Below are 17,270 nucleotides of genomic sequence, written 5' to 3' on the forward strand. Positions count from 1 at the left end.
ATGTATCATATTTATCCTAACTCATAAGTATTTAATGATAATATATACTTAGATGAAATTATATGAGTTAAGTATTATCATATAATCATATGAAATTACAATTCATATGATCTTATTTTTGGATCTTAGATCACGTGATCTAAGATCCAAAAATAAGATCATAATCTAATTATTTATATATATGATTGAACTAATGAGTCGAGTGAGTGAGTCGGGTCAAACTTTACGAGTCGAGCGAGCAAGTTGGGTCGAGCTTTATATAAGCTATGCTCGTGAGCCCTAAATGAGTTGGGCGAGCGGGTCGGTTGAGCCTTATACAAGCTAGGCTCGTGAACCCCTATCGAGTTCTATCAAGCGAGTCGGGTATATATCACTTACTAATCGAGTGAGTTTCAACAGTAATAAGTGGGTTTCTACAGTACCGAGTTTGAGCTCAAGTCAAATTTTATCAAGTAGGTTGTCAGACAGACTGGTTTATTTACAGTCCTAGATGGGTGGAGAAGGCATTTGTTTCAAGTTAACAATATGGAAACAATTGGGATTTTTAGTTGGTGCGACAATAATTTAAAATATGGAACTGTTATGGTACATTGCAAAGATTGCCTGTACAATGCAGTGGACCCAATTAGCCAAAAAGTTTGGAGCATGGTTCGTTTAAATTGTTTTTAATTTTCTATAAGTAATTAATCCCTTAAAATAAAAAATTCAAGCTAATAACATCCGCTTACCATCATTGATTCATTGTTTTTGGTTTTGTTGTTCAAAACAATTGCAAATGCTAGAATACAAAATACAAGACAACGTCTTAAACTCTATTTCTTAGAGCATCTCCAACAGACTTGCTAAACCCTTAAAAAATAGTCAAATTTTACTATTATTAGCATTTTTTCTTCTCCAGGAGAATAGCCACTTTAGCCATTTTTCTTAACACATGAATAGTGAATAGACAATGTGTAAGATTTTTATTATTTTTTTTAATTTATTTATTAATATTCTCTCTCTCTCTGATTCCTCTCTGTCCCTCTCTGTCACTCTCCGTCCCTCATCTAACAATGGAAGCAACAGTATGGGCCCACAATCTTCCATGGATCGACGATGGGCGAGAACCCGGAGGATTTGAGAGCTAGAAGAGATCTAGAGGTTGAAGAGGAAGATCGGACGCGATCTTCCATGGATCGACGATGGGCGACATTCGGTGGATGGGTCGACGCTGATGAAGCTGGAGGTGGATTCCAACGAGCCAAAAGCCGAATTTTCGGTGGTTATCATCGATCAGAGCAGGAGATCCGATTTCCATGAACCGGTGAGCCCGTGAGTGAAACCCGTCCAACCTGAACGATCCTATGAAAGATTCTTCATGGGTCGAACTCCGATGGGTTCTGCGTTCATGGGTCGGCTCTGTTGGGATTGGGGAGACAGGTTGGGGTTGGGGTTGGGGGAGACAAAAGAGTTAGAGGGAGACCGGAGAGAGAGAGAAATGAAAAAAAATAATATTTAAAAAAAAGTAAAAAGTGAACTATTGGAGCTTGTAGTAAAAAGTTAGTAGCTAAAATAGAAAAAGTGATATTTTGGATAGCTAAAATGAAAATTGTTGCCGGAGATGCTCTTAAACTTCTTTCCCTTCGAATATTTTGATTTCACTATCTGAACTACTTATTACACAACCAAACACGGCCTTTATTTTCTCATGAAGCCCACCACACACGGCCCAATATCGTCCTAGTCAAAATTCCACATATACCCCCGCCTCTTTCTCTTTCTCTCTCTAGGGTTTAGCAGAAGCAATCACTATTTCTCGAAACCAAAAATGGCTTCCAAAACCCTAGTCCGAACCGGGGGTTCGCTTCTGAACCGGTTCTTGTCCAACTCGTTTCTTCACCAGAACCCGAATCCGAATCACCAAATCGTGTCTCACGGCCTCGATATCACTCCGAAGCTATTCCCGTCGCTCTCCAAGTTTCAGACCTCCCTCCTTTTTCCGCAGCAAAACAACGCCGAATCGCTGAGAAAAGTAGACGTTGAAGGGTTCATTTACCCCTGTGGCCTCCCTTCTCTCAGGTTCTTCTTACCGGACGGTACTCTCTCTCTCTCTCTCTACATATAAATATGTAACAATGGACTAGGATTTTGTTAATGCTCTGTTTGGTTACTTGGAAAATATGGAAATAGATAATAAATTAGAAATGCATTTTTAGGTCCTGATGAGCGAAAAACTTTTTAGTATGCGAATTTGTACATTTACAAGCTTGTCAATGACATTTATTTGGGTTCTGTTTGGTTGCTGAGAAAATGTAGGGAAAAAAGAAAATGTACCACTTGAATATTGTTATGTACTTCTCTTTTTGATTCTTGTATTTGGAATGTAAATTGAGATGTAATGGAAATGGTAGTAGATGATGTATGGAAATGATAAACTGAATTGATGAAAGAATTACAATAGGCTATTCTAGGTGCCTGGGCCTCCAAGTATACTGACAATCTGAATATTCTCTTCAATGCCTCACAGTCTGGTAATTGGACTTATTTATAAGAGCCCAAATACCTTGTTTAGAGCTTGGCCTATTTAGTTACTAAATAACTCATCTACCTAAACTACCCTACAGAAAGTCTAACCCAAACCCATTACTATTAAATCCCTTACAAATATATAATCATGTAGAATTTGGATTGGAGAAGCCCAAACCTCCCCTTGATTGAGCTTATTTTGGTTACTTAATTGGTTTGATATTCCTTTTTTTCTTTGGTTTTTACTCGCTGAATGCGGCAATCCAATTTGCATAGAAGTTTAGTGTTATTCAAATTTATAGGACAGAAATGAAAAAGAAAGAAACTTAGTTGCTTTAGCCGCAACTGCCATAATTCTGACCTTGGGACTTGCATTTGGTAACTTTGACAATCTGATTCCTTATTAATCACTTGAACGTGCTCTTACACCAATTTGTAGTTTGTCTTAATGGGGAGATATTTTACCCAAAGAGTTTCATTGTAGTAAGTATTTTTAGAGACCCATGTTGTGTTTTATGCCTTTTCTCGCTAATAACTAGTTATGATTGATAACCACTGGTTACAAATGATGATACCTAAATTCCTCATTGGCCTATAAGCTTATAAATCTCCTAACTTTTATTAACCGTAACATATCAACATAGTAATCTTCTCATGCATACATATCATTGGGGAACTTATGGGGGTGATAATATTTGTTTTTGATAGACTTGTGATTATTTTAGAAAAAAATTACATTTCAGCCATAACATACTTTTCTTTGGTGCCTCAAAGGCTCGAAGTAAAGGAGAACTTGTAACTTTTTTTTTTTTTGGTTTCCCTCTTTCTCCAAGAGCGTTGTCGTTATAGAGGCTTTAGCTTGCTCATATGTCTAGTAACTCGAGTTTTATAATGAAGAAGGCAGGAGTATTAAGCGAGTTAGAGAGATCCACTTTCATGGAGGAGGTAAGTTGGAGGCAGAAATCTAGGGCTTTGTGGTTAAGGGAGGGTGACAAGTGCACATAGTTTTTAACAAAGTGGCCAACTCCAACAAGAGGAAGAACTCCATTGGCTCCTTGTTGATTGATGGAACACTTTCTACTAACTGGGTGAAGATCAACGAGCACATTGTCCAGTTTTATAAAAAGTCAGCTGGCGGCCTTTGTTGGATGGGCTCTACTTTGTTTCTATTGGTGAGGCTGAGGCTGTTTGTTTGGAGTGAATTTGAGGAAAGGGAGGTAGTGAAAGCAATGAATGGTAACAAGGCCTTGGGCCTTAATTGTTACTCTATGGCGTTCTTCCAAGCTTGCTGTGATGTGATAAAAGAAGACATTATGAAGGTCTTTTGTGACTTGCTAGAGATATGTTTGAAAGGAGCCTTAATGCTACCTTCCCTCATTCCGAAGATTCCAGGGGTTGTTGATCCCAAAGACTTTCACCCGATTGGCCTTGTGAGTGCATTTACAAAATTATTGCTAAGATTTTAGCAAATAAGCTAAAGATGGTGTTGGCGAAGATTATTTTAAAATCGCAGAATGCTTTCATCCGAGGCAGGCAGATTCTAGATCACGTTCTTTTTGCTAATGAATGCCTTAATGGTAGAATAAGATCTGAGGAGCCAGTTGTACTCTGCAAGCTGGACTTAGAAAAAGCCTATGATCATGTTAATTGGGATTTTTTGTTGTACATGCCGAGGATGTCAGGTTTTGGGGGAAGTGGTGCTCTTGGATAACTCATTGCATTTTCACTGTGCGGTTATGGGCTATGGGGTTTTCCTTTTGCCTTTGAAGTATTTTGGTCTTTTGTTGGGGGCCTTCTATAAGGCCAAGTCTATTTGGAATGTTGTTATTGAAAAGATAGTGCATTGGTTAACTAGTTGAAAATGCATGTATTTGTCTAAGGGTGGTAGGGTTACCCTTCATGTCCCTCTTTCCTCTCCCTGTTGGTGTTGCAAACTGTATTAAGAAGCTTCAACGTGATTTCTTATGGGGTGAACTAGGTGAAAAGTTGAAATATCACTTGGTAAGCTGGTCCAAGGTTTGTTCTCGGATCTCTGAAGGAGGGTTGGGAGTTTGGAACTTGCTCATGTTCAATCGACCTCTCTTAAGAAATGGCTATAGCGCTATGTGCATAAGAGAGAGTCTTGGTGGACTCTAAATTTGGCAGTTCGTGGGGTGAGTGGTGTTCTAATAAGCCTCTTGGGACGTAGGGGGTGGGTTTATGGAAGAATATTAGGAGGCGTTGGGGAAGTTCTTTAGCTATACCAGATATGAGGTGGGAAATGGCTTTAAGGTTAGTTTCTGGCATGATCTATGGTATGGGGATATGGCTCTTAAGGAAGCCTTTCTGGATTTATTTGGCATTGCTTGCGAAGGATGCTTCTATTTTGGATCACTTGGATCTCTCGGGTGGCTCCACTTAGTGGAATGTTAGCTTTGTAGAGTGGCACATGACTGGGAGGTGGATGTCTTTGCCTCGTTCTTCAGGATGTTGTATTCAGCTAAATTGAGATGAGAAGATGATGATGAGCTTTGGTGAATCCCTTCCAAAAGAGGTTAGTTCGTTGTGAGATCCTTCTACAATGTCTTGGTTCACAATGGTGGATTTCGTTTCCCTTGGAAGAGTGTTTGGCGGACTAAGGTTCCGTTGATGACAGTCTTTTTTGTTTGGTTGGGGGCCCTAGGAAGATCCTTACCATGGACAATATGAGGAAACAACATGTCATCTTGGTTGGTAGGTGTTGTATGTGTAAAAAGAATGGGGAGTTAGTGGACCATCTTCTTCTCCGTGGTGAAGTTGCTGACGCCTTGTGGGATTATTTATTCGGTTGATTTGGGCTGTCTTGGGTTATACTTAGACGACTAGCTGACTTATATGTGTTTTGGGTGACTGCTAGTAGTGCTCGGAGTGTTGCTATGTGGAAGCTGGTGTCTTCGTGCCTTTTGTGGTGTCTATGGAGGAAAGAGAATGATAGAAGTTTTGAGGACCATGAGACGACTTTGGAGGAGATTAAGTCTTTATTATTTTATACTCCGTATCTTTGGACAATTGCTTTGTTTCTCTTTTGGTGATTAATTATCATAATTTTCTTGTTATTTTTTCTCCTAACTAGGTGTTTTATCATGTATACTTCTTATGTACCCAAGGGCACTTTACACATTGAATGATATCTTGATTATTTATCAAAAAAAGGATTTGCCATCAGAAACAGAGTGTCAATTATAGATTGCATCCTCAAAACTGTGAGCATATTAGGAGGATGTGATTGCATCCTCGAAACTTATCCCACCAATCATTACAAAAGAGGTGTTGGGAACTTTTGGAGTGGGTGTGTGGAAACATATTAGGAGGGGGTGTGATAAGTTTAGCAACTTCGTTCGTTTTGAGGTGGGGGTTGGGTCACATGTTAGTTTCTAGCATGATTGGTGATGTGGGGATAGATCTTTGAAGTCTTGTTTAATATTGTGAGGAATAAAGAGGAGATGGTGGCAGATAACTTTTTTTTTGATAAGTAAGAGTAATATCATTAATAATTCAAAGCGCAATCAAGTACACAGGGAGTATACAAGAAGAGCATCTAAAAAGGAGAAGAAAACAAAACAAGGAAATCATTAAAGCTAAGCACTAAAGGTGCAAGGAACGCAGCTGTCCAAGAGTACAAAGAATGAAAGAAAAATGAAAGGAGCTCCTCAACGGTTCTTTCTTTGTCCTTGAACTGTCTGTCATTGCATTTCCTCCACACGCACCACAGACTACAAGAAGGAACCATCTTTCACACGATAGCACTCCAAGAAATACCGCCCGTCCACCAGCAAGCGAATAAATTTACCACCCGAAAAGGCATAACCCAAGACAGACTGAAGCGACTAAAGATGGCATTCTATAGAGCGCGTGCGACCTCGTAGTGGAAAAGAAGGTGATCTACAGACTCCCCATTCATTTTGTACATGCAACATCTATCAATTATAATGACCCGCTTCTTTCTGAGATTGTCCAAGGTAAAGATCTTTCCTAACGCTGCCGCCCAAGCGAAGAAAGTCACTTTCAAGGGAGCCTTGGTCTGCCAAATACTTTTTTCAGAGAAAATGAACAGCCTCTTTGCAAGCAAGAACCTTATAGAAAGATCTAACATCAAATTTCCCTTTGTGAGGAGACCACCAGAGCTGGTCTTCCCCTTCACGATTCACTCTGGAGGAATATAGTATAAAGAAGAAGGAAGCTAAGACTTCCACCTCCCAGTTGTGGGCCACTCGAAAGAAGTTAACATCCCACTGATAGGACTCGTTCACCATAACCAAGTGGTCTGCAACGTGTGCATCCTTGTCACGAGCTATGTCATACAAAACTGGGAAAGCTTCCTTAAGGGGTATCTCACCACACCACACATAATCCCAAAATTGGATCCTGGATCCAATTCCCAAAATATGGCTATGAAACAAACTCCACCCCTTCCTAATATTCTTCCAAAGCCCCACTCTGTGAGACCCAGGGGAGTCTAAGGAACACCAACCAGCCCTAGAAGATCCGTACTTTGCATCAACTACAGATTTCCACCAAGCCTCTCTCTCATGGGCATAACGCCACAATCACTTCCCTAAAAGAGCCTTATTGAAGATCCTCAAATTCCAGATGCCCAAACCTCCTTCTGAAATAGGGGAACAAATCTTGGACCGACTAACCAAGTGATATTTGAAATTTTCACTTATGCCTCCCCACAAGAAGTCTTGATGTAGCTTCTCTATACAACTAGCAACACTAAAGGGAATAGGGAAAAGAGAAAGAAAGTACGTAGGAAGATTGGAGAGAGTGCTCTTAATAAGAGTGACTCTACCACCCTTCGACAAATATAATCGCTTCTAGCTAGCCAGCCGCCTCTCAATCTTACCAACAACCTCATCCCAACTTGACTTAGCCTTAACGGGGGCCCCCAACGGAAGACCGATATACTTTAAAGGAAGAGAGGAAACTCCACAACCCAAGATGCCAGCCAATTCATCCATATTTTCCACATGACCCACATTAACCAAAATTGACTTACCCAAATTAATCTTCAAACCTGAGGCAACTTCAAAAGACAAGAATAACAGACGTAGATAATGAAGATGGTTAGGATTAGCCCCGCAAAAGACTAAAGTATCTTCTGCGAACAACAGATGAGAAATGCTAATCACCCCATTGCTGCCAGAACCCACAGAGAAACCTGAAAGGAAGCTCCTGTGAACAGTAGCAGAGAACAACTTACTAAGGGCCTCCATCACAATGACAAACAAGAGAGGCGACAGAGGATCACCTTGTTTAAGACCACGAGAGCTGCTGAAAAAGCCAGATGGGGTGCCATTCACCAACACAGAGAAGCGAACCGAAGAGATGCAATGCGCTATCCAAGAACACCATTTCTCCCCAAAGCCACATCTTCTCAATATATACAATAAGAAATCCCAGTTGATATGATCATATGCCTTCTCAATATCCAGCTTGCAAAGTAACCTTGGTTCACCTGATTTGATGCGGCTATCCAGACACTCATTAGCTATAAGAATTGAATCAAGAATTTGCCTACGTTTCAAAAAAGCATTTTGAGGCTTCGAGATAAACTTCTCCACAACCCTTCTAAGTCTATTTGCAAGAACTTTTGCGATGATCTTGTAAACACCACTTACAAGACTGATAGGCCAAAAATCTTTATGATCCACAGCCCCAGACTTTTTCGGAATTAAAGCAATAAAAGTGGCATTAATGCTTTTGACAAACTTGCTATGAGTGTGAAAGTCCTGGAATACTCCCATGAGATCTGTCTTGATCACATCCTAGCAGTCTTGGAAGAATGCAAGAGAGAACCCATCAAGCCCTAGAGCCTTATCACGATTCATGCCTTTAACCACCTCTAAGACCTCCATTTCCTGGAGAGGAAGCTCTAAGGAAGAGGCCTCAACCGCATTCAAGGAGTCGAAAGCAAGGTTATCCAACCTAGGCCTCCAATGGAAAGGTTCTGCAAAAAGAGACTCATAAAATTGAGTAACATGATCCCTTATAAGCTACTGATTTGAAGAAATAGAGCCATTGACTGAGAGCGACTTTAAGGAATTAGACCTCCTATTCAAGTTGGCAACCCGATGAAATAATTTATTGCATTTATCGCCCTCTTTAAGCCAAAGAACTCTAGACTTCTGCCTCCAGCTAATCTCCTCCTGTAGAATTGAATTCTCCAGATCTTTGCTGACCACACATTTCCTTACATTTTCTTCGGGAGTTGAACCACGTTGTACCTCTAACTTATCAAGAGCACACAATTCTTCCACATACATTTTTTTGCGGGACTCCACATTACCGAACTCCTGTTCATTCCATCTCTCGAGATCATTCTTTAAAGCCTTTAGCTTCTGAGAGAAAATGAAGCTAGGTGAGCCTTGAAAATGGTAAGATGCCCACCAAAGACGCACCCTATCCACAAACCCTTCGGCCTTTAACCACATATTCTCGAACTTGAATGGCCTGGAACCCAAATGAATACCACCACAATCTAGAAGAATAGGAAAATGATCATAACACAGTCCAAGGGGCCTTTTTTGTAGAGTACCTAGGAACTTAACATCCCAATCTGGAGAAACAAGAAATCTATCAAGACGAGACCAAGAGGGATTCTCTTGATTATTAGACCACGTAAAAGGCCCTCCAGCAAGGGGGAGATCCATAAGACCTTGCTCGGAAATAAAGTCCGAGAATTCCATCATAGCAGTGTTAAGATGAACATCTCTCGATCTCTTAGCAGGAAAACGTGTGACATTGAAATCACCCCCAATGCACCAAGGCAACTCTCACCAAGAAGAAAGGCCAGCCAGCTCATCCCAGAGAGAACTTCTAAGAGAGTCAAAGTTAGGACCGTAGACCCCAGCGAAGCCCCAAGAAAAGTCATCAGTTACGCTTCTGAAAGAACAAGCAACAACAAACTCACCCACATACACGTCTAACTTCTCAACAATCCTTCTATCCCACATGATCAAAATACCACCAGAGACCCCACAAGAGGATAGGTAGCACCGATCAACAAAATGACAACCCCACAGACTTCTCACTGTACTGATAGAAATAAACTCCAGTTTAGTTTATTGCAAGCAAATAATATCTGCCTTCCATTGCCTAATTAAGTTTTTGGTCTATATAATAAACCTCCATGCGCCCTCCCTTTGCATCTACCATGAGAGGAGCAACCACTATGCGCGTCATAATTAATAGAATAGAATAATTTGTTTAGCTCCCTCGAACCTTTGATGCCCTCTTTCGAGCTAGGACCCGCTTCCTTCTTATCATTTCTGGCAATGTAGCCTCAAACACGGCCGAAAGCTGACCTTTGTAGCCATCACACGTAATCCCCACCGAGTGGCTGTACTCTAGAACCGCCTTCAAAAACCCCCTGTAGACTTTTGACCAGAAAACCCCCTAACCTTGTCAATAGGACATCAAGACAAAGGTGAAGGCTCTTCCTCTGGGATCAAGACTAGTCCATCAAGATAGTGGCAGATAACTTGATTGTTCAAAATGGAGTTACTCAGTGGAATGTTATATTTACGCGTCTTGTCCAGGATTTGGAGATGGAGATGGTACTTTCTTTCTTCGCTCGGCTTTATTCGATTTCGGTTCGACATGGAGAGGATGACGGGTTAGTTTGGAACCTCTCCAAAAGGGGTTTATTTAAAGTGAAGTCCTTTTATGAAGTGTTAAATAGGAAAGATGGCCCATCATTTCCGTGGAAGAGTATCTGGTGTGTTAAGGCTCCGGCAAGGGTGGCTTTCTTTGTATGGACAACAACTTTAGGTAAAATTTCGACGCATGACAATCTGCGAAAGAGGAATGTCGTAGTGATTGAGTGGTGCTGTATGTGTAAAAAGAGTGGGGAGTCAATTGAACATCTATTACTTCATTGCAAAGTTGCTCACAATCTATGGATGGAGTTGTTGACTAGTTAGGGCGTGTCGTGTGATTATGGTCCAGCTAAGGAAGTTTGGTGGTTACTTCCGTTATGTTTAATGTGGTGTATTTGGCAAGAACGGAATGTGCGAGACTTTGAAGATGTAGAGACATCGATGGTGGAGCTAAGGAAGCGTTTGTTTAACACGTTATATATTTGGATAGCATCTCATCGTAGCTAGAATGTTTTTACGTATGTAGAATTTTAAAATTTATTTTTTGTTCGTTCCTCTTAGGGATACACTTGTATACTTCCTGTGCATTAAGGTTGCGCTCCTCTGCGCTTTATTAATGAATTGACATTAATTATCAAGAAAAATAAAACTGTGAGCAATTTTTGCCAAATGCTCTATAAAACAATACTTACCAAGTATGCCATTTAGGTTTTGATAATGGAGTGAAGAGTTGGGAAGGGTGGTGCTCTCTAGAGCGTGTAGGAGTCTTTGGGGGTGGGGTTGTGGAAGAATATCAGAAAATTTTGGTTTACAAGTTTTGAGGTGGGGGATGGGTCGAAGATTAACTTCTGGCATGATTAGTGGTGTGGGGAAACGACTTTAAAGGTAGCTTTCCCAGTTTTATATGGTCTTCCTTGTGAGAAGGACGCCTCTATTGTGTCTAATTTAGAGTTTTCGGGCGGTTCCAACCAATGGAACATGAGTTTCACTAGAGTGGCACATGATTGGGAGGTAAATAGCTTTACCTTTTTTTTTTTTTTTTTTTAAGGTATTGCATTACATTTGAGTGAGAAGAGAATGTGTAGATAACTTGTGGTGGAATCCCTCCAAAAGAGGTTTATTCAAGGTTAAATCCTTACACAGTTCCTTGGCTTTTTTGGAAGGTAGCAGCTTTGCCTGGAAGAGTGTTTGGCGGACTCAGTCTCCTCCGAAGGTAGCCTTTTTTGCATGGTCGATGGCTCTAAGTAAGATCCTCTCCTTGGATAATCTTAGGAAGCGGCACGTCATCGTGATGGACAAATATTGCATGTGCAAGAGGAATGAGGAATTTGTGGACCGCCTTCTTCTTTATTGTGACGTGGTTTCCGTTATTTGGAGTGTTCTTTTCAATCGCTTTGGGATGTCTTGGGTTATGCCTAGATGTGTCATTGATTTGTATGATTGTTGGTGGTTCTCTGGTAGGTCAAGGAGCACTGTGGTGTGGAAAATGATGCATATGTGCCTCTTTTGGTGTTTATGGAAGGAAATAAATGATAGGAATTTTGAGGACATGGAGAGGTCTATGGGGGGATATTATTTATATGTTCTTTTAAACTTTATATCTTTGGATGGCGGCATATGTGTCTCCTTTGTCGATTAGTTTTAGTGATTTTCTTTTTTGTTTTGCTGTTTTCACTTAAGTTTCTTTTGCATACTTCCTATGTACTTAGGGACTTATAAAAAAAAAATACTTCCTATGTAGTTAGGGGCACCTTACGCTTTTAATGAGGTTGGTTTTATTACGTATAAAAAAAAAATGGAGTGAAGAGTTGGTCAGGGGTGGGGGATAGGAATGTGCATAATCTCTACAGGCAAGAAAAAAAAGAATCGATGCAGACAGCTGTTGGTCCCTTTTCCTTGTTGCGTGGCTTTGCGCTAGTAGACAGGAGTTATTATACACTGGAATAAGTTGATATTCCTTTTACCTCAACACTCAAGAAGGTGGGCCAAGAAAAGAAGATATTCTTATGGAGGGATCTCATGCTTCGAAGTTCCTGCTATAGAAGTAGTTATTACCTCGATTTAGGTAACTCAGACGTGCTTCTGGGACCTCTCATGAACTTAAGTTGATTAGCATGACAAAACCCATAAGATCTCCTGTGGCTTAATGATATATGGGCATAATGATGGTATATCCAGATAGCTAATAATTATGCTTGTTGATTTGAGATAATTTAGGTAGCAGGCTTTAGAATTTAGGTGGTAGCGCTATGCAGGTTTTACACATGTTGAGGCGATGATATCTTTCAATGTCAAGGTGCAGTAGAGGGGAGCTGATATTTTGACTTAATTGCTCACTTTAATTGATATGCAGATGTGATGTGATACATCATGCACGTCTGGATATAATATCTCGTAGAATGATATGCCCTGCCCTTACTGGTCGAGGTTCTTCTATCTCTCTCTTGATATGGCACGAATAAATTGGCTAATATGGGGACACATTTACCTTCGTATGAATCATTAGTATAAGATTATACTCAACATTCTGCCACAAACAATTGCTTCAATTACTTGTGAATACAGATGCAGTTTTTCTTTGCTAAGCCCTCAAAAGGGGTCTGCATTACTAGAACATGGTGGTAACTGTTGCAATAAAAAATGGAAGATGTTATTTAAAGGTATATCCCAAAAATACTTTGGCTAGAGTTTTCAGGGGTTGGGTCAACAGTTAAGTCATCAACACCATTTGCATCCGTTATTTATTTATTTTTTATTTTTTTAAGCATAACTGGTAATTGTTCTATTCTACAGGAGATGTTTCTTCTTCAAACGAGCCAATGCTTTTATTTCCCAAACGGACTTTCCAACCTAGCACCATCCGGCGAAAGAGGAACCATGGATTCTTTGCTCGGTACATCTCTGTCTCTGTCAGTCTGTCTCCTCTCTGTCTCTCCAAGAAAAGAAAAAAAGAAAAAAAAGAAAGAAAAACTAGCAATACAGAACTTATATATGAAATAATTAGGGTAATATGATGAAATCAGATGATCTTCACAAGATAATGTATTAGCTTTTAACCGCATAGGTCTGTGGATCAAGTGTACTTCATTTTGGTGAGAGTTGGACTGCTTGGGACACCATTGATCTTCTGTTACAGAATTAGTTCTATTGTTAGATCAGCTGATTCGAATGCTTGTTTATGGTCGATCTGTAACTAAAGGCAGATATTGTTTGGAATTTGTCCCACTTCATGGTCAAGTAGAGCTGGCTTCTGGCCTGTGTTAAGTCGTTTTATTACTTAGAGAATTGTGAATAGGATTTGCATGTTGGCTGATGCACTTTTTCACATGAACAGCAAGGCAACCAAAGGTGGGAGGAGAGTCATTGCTCGAAGAATTGCAAAGGGCCGGGCAAGAATTACGGCTTAGCATCTTTGCCTCTGGCCTTGACTGAAATCTAGCCTAAAGCTTTCCTTATTTCACGGGAGGACTGCAAATTAGGAAGAATCTTTGCCTTTTGGCTTTGACTCAAATCAAGTCTAAAGCTTTCCTTATTTCATGGTAGGACTGCAAAATGGGAAGAATCTTTATTCTGGAAGGCCTTTGAATACGATTTGGATGACCACTTTTCTTTTATAGAACTTTGATATGTAAAATTCCAGAATCGTTTATTCTATAGATATGCTTCCCCATTTTTCTTTCCTTTAGTTACTCAAGTAAAGTTTGTAGTTTGTTTGGCCTGTAAATTTCGGTTTCGTTACATGTGATTCTGTGGTTTGATATCTAGCTGTTGCTGCGTTTCAAGAGCATCAAAGTGATGCATGTCTCTATCTGATTGTTCGAACAAAGGGTGCTTGGAAGGAGCCCATGATCTTTGGGCACATCACTTGACGCGTAGGAAAAAGGAAAAAGAAAGAAACAAAGTCCAATTGACACATTTTGTTTGTAAAAAGCTCGCCATGAGAACATGATTCTAGCATTCTATTTTGCCTAGTTTACCTTGTAAAATAATAGAAGGGGCAATCTATTGAAGTGTAAGCCGGCGCTCCAACTAGTTAATGCTATTATATTAAGTCTAGCGGATGATGCTGGAGTAGCTGTGCACATCTAGTGAATGAAACTAGAAATGTGCTTAGAATGATGCAGGTTTGGCAAATAGTTCATGTCAAAAGGGCGGGAGTTCTACTGCTCATGGTTTAGCTAAAACAGCAGTTAAACATGTCATAGATCAAGTTTGGATGGAAGATTTTTCTTATATTTATGATATTGTTTTGGTAGGGCAAACTGCTCTATTTCTATGAAATGAATAATATACATATTTTCTTAAAAAAGAAAAAAAAAAGAAAAAAGGAAGGCGAGCTGTGTCTCACCCCAAAACACACACGTTTAATCTCATTTAAAATGCTTCAATATATATCAGGAAAAAAAATTGGAGCAAAATTCTTTTGCTGGGATATTATTGTTGGTATATAATTAAAATGATTCTTTTTTCATACGCGTGTTTGAGAGTTTATATAAAAAGAGAATGAAAAAGAAGTGATGAATTGAAAGTAAACAGAATAGATACGGTTATTTTTCTTTGTTTGAAAGTTTTAAGATTAAGAAGAAAAGGAAGCAGAAAGGGAATACATATGATTAGATCACCATATCGTTATTTTTTTTTTTCCTTATATTTGTTTTTATTTATTAAAGAGTAAAAAAGACATTTCATTCATTTAATAAAGATAATGCAATTGATTTCGCCTCAATTTGGGTGGAATATACAGAATGGAATCGAAGAGAACATAGAGGGTTTCATTCCAGCATTTTCTTTTCTTCAAAAAAATAAAAAAAAATAATAAAAAAAAAATCTCCAAAACAAGGGAGTTGCCTATAGGGGTGTACATGTGGATATCTGCGCGGTTATTTGTGATATTCAAACTTGTATCTGCAAAATACGAATATTACTTTTAAATATCCGTATCAGTATTTGGATCATTTTTTTACTATCCACACGGTTATTGCGGTTATAATCCGCTATTCGCAAATAGATAAATAACCTATTTTAAACGCTTTTAAAAATTATTTTGACCAATTTTTAGCCTTTTTGGCTTGTTTTGAAAATATAATGCACACTAAAAATATGTAAAACCGATAAAAAAAAAGGGGATTATGGGTATGACCTCAAAATATTCATGGTAATCAATGCTCACAAGAAACATCATTATGTTTTTTTTATCTATGATTTAATAAGTATAACAATCAAGCCAGCAAACATAAAAAAACATAAATTACAAATCCAACATAAAAAAAAAAACTACAAACTCAACATAAAAGACATAAATTATTTAAATATTACACATTTACACATTCAGAAGTGGAATATATATAAAATAAAAAATAAATATATTAGATATAAAGGGTATGCGGATGCGCCTATTATCCGCATCCGCATACCCAAAAACCGCTATCCGTAAACCAATATCTGAATTCGCACTTACGGATAGTGGTTTTTACTATTTGCATCCGCATACCCAAAAACCGCTATCCGTAAACCAATATCTGAATTCGCACTTACGGATAGTGGTTTTTACTATTTGCATCCGCATCCGCATCCGCATGTATGATTAGCGGTTAGCGGATGCGGGCGATTAATATCCGCCCTCATATACACCCCTAGTGGCCTGTGCTCCGCCATTCATTTTCATTCCATTCCTCCAAGAATCCTTTCATCCAATTATGCTCGTTGGGGAAGAAAACGATTGAGGTTCATGCTTGGTACTATAGACCTCCAAGACGATAATTTTGGATTTATGACCCTCTATTTATTTATTTATTTATTTTTTTTTTTTTCATTTGTTACGTGTTCGATTTTTTTAGTGCTTAACGAGATAAATTTGTAGGTTCTCGAAGAGAACTTGACATCTTTCAAACATAGGTTTGGAAGATAATTCTCTAGATGCCTTTTATTAACATCATAACAATATTTAAATAGACTATAATGAGATGGGAATAACTTCAATTAGGTAGTGGCAAAAACCTGCTGATTTTTTCCCTCCAATGAGAGATTGACACGCCATCATTAAATAAGAAAAGTAAATATTAACAAAACCTAGCAACACATTGGCTCAAAACCCTCCATTTCACTATTTTAGTCTTAAAACAAAAGACCATCACAGTCACTGGCCGCCGCCGCCATAGCCCACGCTGGAATTGGGGCTGATTGCCACCGGGTCGCTCGGCCACTCCCCAGTGGCATCTAGGGGTGGCTTGAAAGCCACCCCCGGCGACTGGGGGGTGGTCACGCGGCTACCCTCGGTCTATGGAGCAGCCACCCCCGAGGATTGGAAAGTGGCCGTGCGGCCGTTTTCGGCGTGGAGCAGTGGTGGCGGCGGCGGTGTCTGGGTGGGCGGTGGTTGGGAGTTTGGTTTGGAAAGTGGCCGCGCAACGGTTTTCGTCGTGGAGCAGTGGCGGCGGCGGCGGTGTCTGGGTGGGCGATGGTTGTGAGAATTTTTATTTTTTAAGACTAAAACGTAAAAAAAAAGGATTAGATTCAATGTTTTGCAAATAATTGTTTTTCTTGTTATAGGCTAATGTGTCAATCTTTTATTGGAAGCAGAAAATTAGTGTTTTTTGCCCTGACCGAACAGAAGGGGCTCTCTAATGAGATAAGACCCAAATTGATAAGAACTTTAATCTTAAAATAATGATAATATTGTCCTATTAGAATTCTGGAAAATGAGATAAGAACCAAATTGATAAGAACTTTAATCTTAAAATAATGATAATATTGTCCTATTAGAATTCTGGAAAATGAATCCATGATGTAAATCGAACTATTGCAACATAATTAATGTCTTTGCCAACTCATTGAGAGAAGTACTATGAATTACTTTTACATGCAATGCATAAACTGGTAGTTTTGAGGTCTCTTTTCAAATGGGGTTGGTTGATTATGAATTTACTCATATTAATTAATGTCTTTGACTATTCGGTAAATTTACTCATGCATTGGACTTAATTGGTTGATCATGAAGGGTCAAAGTAATAACTTCCCTCCCCACCACTTTTTTTATGGGGAAATTTTTTTTTTTTTTTTTTTGGTTGAGCGGAAGAAAAAAGTGATTGATGTGATATAAAGTAGAAATAATTTATATAAAAAAGTGAAAAAAATTTGTATTGTAGTAAG

At 39.2% G+C, this 17,270-nt stretch overlaps 1 protein-coding gene across 1 annotated transcript; it reads left to right on the forward strand.

Moving 5' to 3' along the window:
- The first annotated feature begins 1,741 nt into the window (after positions 1-1,741).
- LOC133864322 (uncharacterized) lies at positions 1,742-13,804 on the forward strand. Its single transcript, XM_062300612.1, has 3 exons — positions 1,742-2,075; positions 12,918-13,017; positions 13,459-13,804. The coding sequence occupies exons 1-3, from the start codon at positions 1,808-1,810 to the stop codon at positions 13,529-13,531; spliced, it is 441 nt and encodes a 146-aa protein (XP_062156596.1). The 5' UTR covers positions 1,742-1,807; the 3' UTR covers positions 13,532-13,804.
- The last annotated feature ends 3,466 nt before the right edge of the window (positions 13,805-17,270 follow it).

The sequence above is a fragment of the Alnus glutinosa genome, chromosome 3 (assembly GCF_958979055.1).
Source record: "Alnus glutinosa chromosome 3, dhAlnGlut1.1, whole genome shotgun sequence".
Classification (NCBI taxonomy): Eukaryota; Viridiplantae; Streptophyta; class Magnoliopsida; order Fagales; family Betulaceae; genus Alnus; species Alnus glutinosa.

Coding starts and splice junctions, on each gene's coding strand:
- LOC133864322 (XM_062300612.1), top strand. CDS start 1,808: ATGGCTTCCAAAACCCTAGTCCGAACCGGGGGTTCGCTTCTGAACCGG. Junction 2,076..12,917: donor CAGGTTCTTCTTACCGGACG/GTACTCTCTCTC, acceptor TCTATTCTACAG/GAGATGTTTCTTCTTCAAAC. Junction 13,018..13,458: donor AACCATGGATTCTTTGCTCG/GTACATCTCTGT, acceptor TCACATGAACAG/CAAGGCAACCAAAGGTGGGA.